An 8,334-nucleotide genomic window follows, 5' to 3' on the forward strand; every position below is an offset into this window, starting at 1 on the left:
GAACAGGCAGTGGGACTAGAGGCCCTGCAGCTTGAGTTGAGCCACAGTCAGGTGCTGACCAGCCTGCCTGGTGTCAGTGCTCAGGCAATGGAACCTCATGGGGACTGCAGAGCAGGCTGCTGGGCACAGCCGCCTCCCCATCAGCCTCTCCACCTTGAGAGGGCCCTGCATGCCCTCCAGGCCTGAGGCTTCTGCCTGCCTGCCCCATGCTGGCCCTTAGGCTGACCGCACAGGCATGGGACAACAGAACTGCGGTGGCTGCTCTCTGGTGTGTGATCTTTAGAGGCAGACGCCCCATCCCCAGGCCTCAGTTTCCTTCTGTGAGGTAACCCATGCTCAGGTTGGCTTTTGGGTGAGCTGACATCCCCAGAAATGTGACAGGAAGGTCAGTGGTTGTGGCTTCCCTCAATGGTGCTGGGTAAACCATGGTTCCCATGGGTGTGACAGGCCCCCAACTGTGAGCCACCTCCCAGTCAGACTCCCATCCCAGCTCAGTGACTGCTTCCTTGGTGTCACAAGGACTTCAGCTGGTGACCCCTGCCTAAGCCGTGACTGCCTAGATGTGGGCTGTCAGCCACCGAAGTGCTAGTCTGAACTTTTTGCTCTGACCTGGCAATTGAATTCAGGGAGACGTGGCCCCAGAAGCATGTTCATGCTGCCGTAAGCATTCAGGAAGAAGTGGCCGCAGATCATGTGCTCATGCTGCTGTTGTGCTCAGGGCCTGCGCAGCCCACAGCCCTGCCCACCAGGAGCCCCCAGCACCAAGGGCAGCGTCTGAGCTGGGTGGGAAGAAAGGGAAGGACACTGAAGGTTTGCATAGGGAAGGAAGGGGCAGAGGGTAGATGTGGAGGCTTTGGCTGCCTCCACCCCGGCCTTCCCCTCCCATCAAGTGTTCATTTCCCCAACTGAGCCGGTGATGAGCATAGTGGCTTCCTCCCTCCCTGTCCCCTCTATGAGGATACAGCTTGCATTTTGAATGTTTGGTTGATCTTGTTTCTGAGATAGGGTCTCACTAATGTCCCTGACTGGCCTGGAACTCATCATGTAGACCAGAATGACCTCAGACTCACAGATCCACCTGTCTCTGCCTTCTGAAAGCTGGAATTAAAGGTTTGGGCCGCCATGCCAGACCTACACTTTGAGGTCACTTGTGCAGTGATTACCTGGCTACAGGCCACAAATAGTCCGGGCAGCAAGGTATCCCCGGTCTTCGGTCTGCACAGCTGCAGGTCCTCTGTACTGCACTGGGAGCCGGGGCGGGGAAGGGGGGGCGGGGAGGGGAGCGACAGCTCACAGGATGGCCCTCCTTCTCATAGAGAACTAATAGCCCGCCGTTCACACAGCCAGGTAGTGGGAGTGACCATGGCAGCATACACATCTGTTTGCACAGCCAGACACTGAGCAGGAAGAGGAATGAAGTCCTGACGCACAGCAGTGGGAGGCCCTTGAGACATCACACTTCGTAGGAGAAGCAGGACACAAAATGCCTCATGCCTTGTGTTTCCACTTCAGAAGAGACAAGTCTGGGGACAGAAGACAGACAGGGCTATGCAGTGTCATTTCTTCTTTGTTTGTTGGTTGGTTGGTTTTCTTGAGACAAGGTTTCTTTATGTAACAGCTCCAGCAGTCCTGGAACTAGCTTTGTAGACCAGAGATCCACCTGCCTCTGCCTCCCCGAGTGCCGAGATTAATGGCGTGCACCACCACCGTCCGGCCCCTGGTGTCATTTCATACTATGACGTGCGTGCTGTGCCAACAGTGATGACTTTTCTGGTCCTCTCCACTTTGCCACATCTTTACATTTTAAGCACCGCTTCTCTTGAGGTTTGTGTTATAACTCTGCAGTTTTAAACATGTAGTTTGGTTATTTGGGGCACATGTACAAGACCAGGCGCCATCCCCAGGCTCAGGTAGGAATGTTGTCAAATCTTGAAGCTAGTTGGTAGCTCACCCCAACCCCTCTGAGCCCCGAGGCTGCTGCAGTGCTGGTCCTGTACAGGGATGGGCAGGGATACCCCGCATCTGAGCTGCTGTGTGGCATCTCCTCCAGGATGCGCTGCCAACCCTTCTCCTTGAACGTCTGCAGAGTGGCCGCAGCAAACACCCCGTTTCACCCTCCTCTGGTGCCTTCCTTTGTGACCCTGCAGTTTGGAAAGTTGATCGTTACCGGGGTTTGGCATCTGGTGGCTATGGGAGAAACTCAGGATGCAGCCTAGAGGCTGGGCGAGGTAGAGGCTCATCTTGCCATACTGTGCCTTGCTGGCTAAGGTGAGGGCCAGTGACTCCTGTGACTCTGGTCTTCTGATGCAGCCCAGGGGTCAGGAGGAACAGGTTCACAGAGTGACCTGACTACAGAAAAGCAGGAGGGGGACACAAGGTCTGGAACTGGGACCAAGGATTGAAAGGCTAGTGTGGGTTCAGCCTCACTCAGCTCATGCTGGGTGGCGGAGGCTCTGTATCGGGTGCTTCTTTGTTGCGGAAATAGAAGTCCTTGCTGTGCTGTGCTTGGCTCCTCCTGACCCCTGCTTCCCACCTCTTCCCCAGCTATCTCTGGTGTCTTAGCTCTCTGCCTGGCAACTTTCCTCACTTGTAGTGACATGGACACGCTGCTTAGCAGGCTCTTTGGCCCAAGCCCCACACTTACTGAACACCAGTTATTCTGTGTCTTGTCTACCTGGAGCTCGTCCTCGCCTGGTGCAGTTAGTGAGTCTACAGGCTGGACCTGGGGGTCTGTCGTGAGCCTCATCGTGCTGTGTCCCCGATGCACTGCCAACTGACCATCTGTGGCTGACTCTAGTGGCAGCTGCAGGCCCTTTCTAGGAATTTAGAGACAGATTTGAGTCTGGCATCCGGCTCTGTAACCTTCAGTTCCTGATCTCCGGGCTCTGTTCCCAAGTTCTGAGGTTACAGGTGTGCACCACCACACCTGGTTCATGCTACGCTGGGGTTGGAACTGCTGGCTTTGTGCATGCTAGTCAGGCCCTCTACCAGCTGAACCATGTTCCCAGTAATTTTTTTGTTGTTGTTATTGATGTTTGTTTGGTTTGGAATTTTGTGGTATTTGTTTTTTGAGATAAAATTTCTCTGTATAGCCCTGACTGGCCTAGAATTCAGAGATCCGCCTGCCTCTACCTCCCAAGTGCTGGGATTAAAGGCGTGCGCCATCACCACCCAGCACTGTGCTGACTAATTTTATGTCAGTTTGACACAGGCTAGTGACATCTGAAACAAGGGAACCCCAACTGAGAAAATTCCTCCGTAAGATTGGATTGTCAGCAAGCCTGTAGGTCATTACCTTAATTAGTGATTGAAGTGGGGGAGGGTCAGACCATTGTGGGTGGTGGTCCTGGATTCTGTAAGAAAGCAGGCTGAGTAAGCCATGGAGAACAAGCCAGTAAGCAGCGCTTCCGCCCCCCCCCCCCCCCCCCCCCCCCCCCCCCCCCCCCCCCCCCCCCCCCCCCCCCCCCCCCCCCCCCCCCGCCATGGCCTCTGCATCAGCTCCTGCCCCTAGGTTCCTGCCTGACTAACTTGAGTTCCTGTCTTGACTAACTTCTGTGACGAACTATTCTGAGGAAGACGGGAAAGCCAAACAAGCCCTTTCCTCCCCAACTTACTTGTGGTTCTAGCCTTTCATCACACAAACAGGAACCCTAACTAGGATGCCACCCTTCGCCATTGCCTCTTTAAATGAAAGAACTTGGGGTTGCTCTGTCCCTTTTCTGCTATCCACCTCCCTAGCTGTGGGTCGAGGCTCTAACACTGGGCTGCATTCGACATGTAGCCGGAGTCAGACACAAGGAATCTCAGAGCGAAGCCATGATGTGACCCCCAAGCATGCTGAGCCCTTGGCAGGCACAGTCCTGAGCTGTGTCTGCACCTGTGCTCAGCTGTGCCTGCACCTGTGCTCAGCTGTGTCTGCACCTGTAGCTATTCCCCACTGCCCCCAGCTTGCCGTGCAGAGAGAGCTGCTTTGGGGCTGCAATTTGTGTACATTTGTGCTGCATTGTGTGAGTATGTGTAGTCGCAGCCCGGCCCCTCATGCGCTGTGTTGACACTTTCAGCTACTTTCTCCTTTCTGTGTCCTAATACCTGACAGGGAGCGCCATAAGCATGGTGAGGAGGGCTGATTTGGGGCTTCTGGTTTGAGAGGATACAGTCCATCATGGCAGGAAAGGCAAAGGCATGCAGTGGTCGCTGCTGGTCACATTGTGTCTATGGTCAGGAAGCAGAGGGAGGTGGATACTTCTTTCTCCTTTTTATTGTCTGGGATGCCAGCCTATGGAATGGAGCTGCCGGCATTTAGGGAGGGCCCTGCTTCAGTTAACCCAATCTGGAAAATCTCTGACCGACATGTGAGGTTGTCCCATAGGTAATTCTAGGTCTTTTTTTTTTTTTTTTTTTTACATGAACCAGTCAGTCACCTTTTATTGGGCACTAATTCTTAGGACATGAAGATCCAGCCAGTTGAGTTCTTCATGGATGGGCACAGGAGAGGCGCTTATGCTCGGGTGTGCGGTCCCCTCATAGTGACCTTCTTCAGTGGTACTTGCGTCGCCGCTCATGTTTGAGTTCCTTGTAAGAAAGGCAGTAGCTGAAAACCACATAGGCTGCCAGCACCATGTTAATCCCCGAGATGCTGCCTTTCCGCACATTGATGTATTTGTTGTAATACCGGTCATAACCTCTCTGAAAGGCTCCCACAATGCCACTGGGGGTGAAATTCCGCATCAATATCCAGCTTGGCAGTTCTCCAAGTTTAACCTCCATAAGCTTCTTCTCCTTCAGTGGCACGAGCGACGCCATCTTGCAGTCCCGGTGTCAGCAAAGCCGTAATTCTAGGTCTTATCAAGTTGATATAAACCAACACATTGGTCTTAGTACTAGTCAAGGCAGTTTCCTGTGGCCGCAGAGAGCCTGTGTTCTGTCTGTGTGGCTGACCAAGAGGGCAACAGAGATCCACAAGACCTGAGGAGATCTTTATCCTCCCGGCTGCCTGCATCTCATGCACAGGACTTGGGAACCCGTAGCTAAATAACCTAGGCTCACTGAGCAGGGCCAGGACCCTTGGACTTCCACGAAGGCACAGTTAAGGGGAATCGAGGGACACCTGACAGAATGCCAGGTTCGTGAGACAAGACTCCTGCTAGGAAGCCACTGGAGCCTGGAGAGTGGAGCCTTGTCCACGTTCCCCACATCCACTGAGTGTGACCACAGCAGGTGTGACCTGAGCCCCACGTGGTAGCCGTCCCACCCACAGAGCAGCCTGTGCACACAACAGCCATGTCTTACCACTGCAGCATGCGGAGTTTTCACCCCTGTGGGCAAGAAGGCTGCCAGAAAGCAGCCCTGCCTGTAAGTGTCCTCCACAGCAGAGGGAAGGAATGGCCAGTGACAGAACCCCCATTCTTTTAGGAGTCATGTCCCTCAGCTTAGCCATAGCGCGATAAAGACCAATTGTCATCCCCAGGATGCCAAGGATCATTGGGTAAATCCAAGTCCACCGACAGCAAGTCCATTGGCAGCCACTGGGTGGAGCTCTGGAAACAAGCCTTTTTCAGACAGAAACCATGAACCTAGCAAAGTGTAAAACAGGCTTGAAAGTGAAAGCACTTTTCACATTACAGCATTCTGTACGCGTCTCCCAGGTTTGTGTCTTCCATGATGGCGATGGCATGGCGCTGGCCATCCTTGTCCTCTCCTCAGGAGACACTGAGGATCTCCGGGTTCCTGGCTGATGGGTTCTGACAGGTGCAAGCAGCCACAAATCCAATGGCCCATTAAGAGATTGTTTCTGTCATTCTAGAAAGTTTCTTGGAGCCCCAGAGATAGTGTCTGCTTTCCTGGGTCAGGGAGGCAAGCTGTTGGGTGTTCACAGCTGTGGGTGGGCATCCTTCCACATCCTTCTCCAGCTGTGCTGGAGAGATAACGTCTGCCTGTCGGTCAGAGGACAAGCTGTCTCCACCCTAGCTCTTGTGAGCACACAGGCTGTGGGGATACAGGTGTATGGTTAGCTGCCCTTGTTTTCCCAGCCAGTGATCGCAAAGTGGGGACTGGGAAAAATGATTTGGTGTTTGTTAAAGCACATGTTACACAGCTTGAGTTTGGGACCCCAGAATCCATATAAGTTCCAGGTAGGCATGGCGGCCCGCCCATGATCCCAGCCCCTGAAGACAGAGATGGGTCCTCAAAGCAAGCTGGCTGGCAAGACGAGCCATATCAGTGTGCTCTGGGTTTGATTAAAAGACAGACCCTGCCTCTGTAAATACGGTGGAAGAGCAATGGAGGATGTTACCAACCCCCAACCTCAGACCTCCACATGCCTGATCACCCCTCTTCAGACATGCACCCATAGTCAAACAAACATGTGTGCACACACATGCATATTGTACACACGCACACACAAATGGAGGGAGAGTGGGGAGTGGGGTGGTCAGAAGATGCAGTGAGTGTATTTCCAGCAGGGGTGGGGTTTAGGTTCTTCCCTTTTCCTGAACTGCGGCCTGACACATCCTCCAGGAGCGCCCTGACTCCGTCACTGGGGGCGGCTAGGGGAGTTGAGTGGCAGGAACCTGACTCACCCAGCCCTCCTTAAAGGAAGCCCCAAGACTTGGCTCTGATGTTTCTCAGATTAGGAAAAAGCCCCAGAGGCCTCATGTGTGCCCCAGAGGGAACCAGTGACTAGATCTGGGGATGTGGTGGATGCTGCCTTCCCTCTTGAGGGCTGAAGTGCATGTGATGGCGTAGTGTAACCTCTGCCACTGTTGGACACCCGCCTTGGGAAGTTCCTGTACTCCCATGGTCCAGTCCCTTCTCCAGACTGTGGGGCATGCTAGGTGGCATTGGAAGCTATGTGCCCTGGGCTTGTGGCCACAGGGATGTCTCACTTGCTGAGGACAGTTGAAGAATCTTCCCCATTACCTGAGGGACTCAGTGGGGTATCTCTCAGGGTCCCTGAGTCATACTCAGTGTAGGAGGCCCAGGAGACTCACTGCTCAAGTCCAGTCCTTGCACTACCCTGGCGTGCCCAAACACGGAGAAGGCCATGGAGATACTCTAAACAGGGTGACCTGGCCTCAAGTTAAGTTGGACCCACTGCATTGGACTCCCCTGCTCTTGGTTTTGCCTACGCCGGCTGCAGCATAAGAGCGCCAGGAAAAGCACACCCCGATGCACGTTCATTCACACATGCACGCAGCAGGATCCAGCAGGCTCACAGCATAGTCCAGGCTGTGTGCTCTTTACTGACAGCACCGGCTCTCCTCCGTAAACATCGTTCCCAGGTTGTCACTTGTTCACTTATTGCCCAGCCCCACGTACAAAGTAGGGTCAGCTGCTGCTGCTGGGACGGACCTCCCACGTGTTCCAGGAGCTCCAGGAGAGCTGCTAGGCCATGAGCATACCCTCAGCCTGTCCCTAAAGATGGGTGACATTTGGGGAAGAAGTAGGACAGTGCATGGGTGTCGCCTTTCCGTTGCTGACCTGTGGCTGGCGGAGTGATAGGCTCAAGTTCCCTCTGTCACCCCTAAGGCTTGCTGATCTGCAGCAACCACAGGGCATGTGGCATCTGAGTAACGCTTGGCTTATCGGCTTCATGTAATTCTTAGACAAACTACAGAGTAAGCTAAAAATGTTATTTATATTGAGTGGAAACAGCCTTTTAAAGAAAGAGCGTGTTGTTTATTCATGTGTAATGTGTGCCTATAGAGGCCAGAAGAATGTATTAGTTACTCTGAAACTGGAGATATTAGATACTCTGAAACTGGTGGTTGTGAGCCACCATGTCAGTCCATGGGACTGAACGCAGGTCCTCAGGAAAAACAGCCAGTGTTGTTGTTTTTCCAAGACAAGATTTCTCAGTGTAGCCCTGGGTGTCCTGGAACTCACTCTGTAGTCTGGACTGGCTTTAAACTATGAGGTCCACCTGCTTCTGTCTCCCAGTGCTGAGATTAAAGGTGTGCGCCACCACAGCTGGATTACAGCCAGTGTTCTTATAATCACCGAGCTATCTTTCCTGCCCTGAGCAACTTCTTTTCTCCTGAGACACGGTCTCCCGTAGCTGGGCTCAAACTCATTTCTGTAGCCAACCTTGAACTCCTCTGACCTCCCAAATGATGGGATTGTAAAGTGTGCATCGCTACACCAGGGTCACACAGGTGCTGGAGACCAGACCCAGGGCTTCGTGTGTACTAGGTAGGCCCTCTAGCGCTGAGCTACATCTCCAGCCCAGAAACAGCCAGCGTTGAGGGACTGTTTTCTGATTCCTGATACACCTCACATACCCCTAGAAATGCATGTTTTAGGGATCCAGACATTGGGCCTGCCTGCAGTGCTTAC

At 53.4% G+C, this 8,334-nt stretch overlaps 2 protein-coding genes across 2 annotated transcripts in view; one reads left to right on the top strand and one right to left on the bottom strand.

Moving 5' to 3' along the window:
• CUNH7orf50 (chromosome unknown C7orf50 homolog) overlaps positions 1 to 8,334 on the top strand; it is a 103,042-nt gene that overhangs the window by 53,675 nt on the left and 41,033 nt on the right. The gene's annotated exons all lie outside the window — the stretch shown is intronic.
• LOC126514343 (ATP synthase subunit f, mitochondrial) lies at positions 4,406 to 4,823 on the bottom strand. Its single transcript, XM_050163199.1, has one exon. It carries the CDS (start codon positions 4,801 to 4,803, stop codon positions 4,537 to 4,539), a length of 267 nt encoding a protein of 88 aa, XP_050019156.1. The 5' UTR covers positions 4,804 to 4,823; the 3' UTR covers positions 4,406 to 4,536.

Source organism: Alexandromys fortis, unplaced genomic scaffold (assembly GCF_014885135.2).
Source record: "Alexandromys fortis isolate MF-2015 unplaced genomic scaffold, M_Fortis_MF-2015_v1.1 scaffold_144, whole genome shotgun sequence".
In the NCBI taxonomy this organism is placed as follows: domain Eukaryota; kingdom Metazoa; phylum Chordata; class Mammalia; order Rodentia; family Cricetidae; genus Alexandromys; species Alexandromys fortis.

Coding starts and splice junctions, on each gene's coding strand:
- LOC126514343 (XM_050163199.1), bottom strand. CDS start 4,803: ATGGCGTCGCTCGTGCCACTGAAGGAGAAGAAGCTTATGGAGGTTAAA.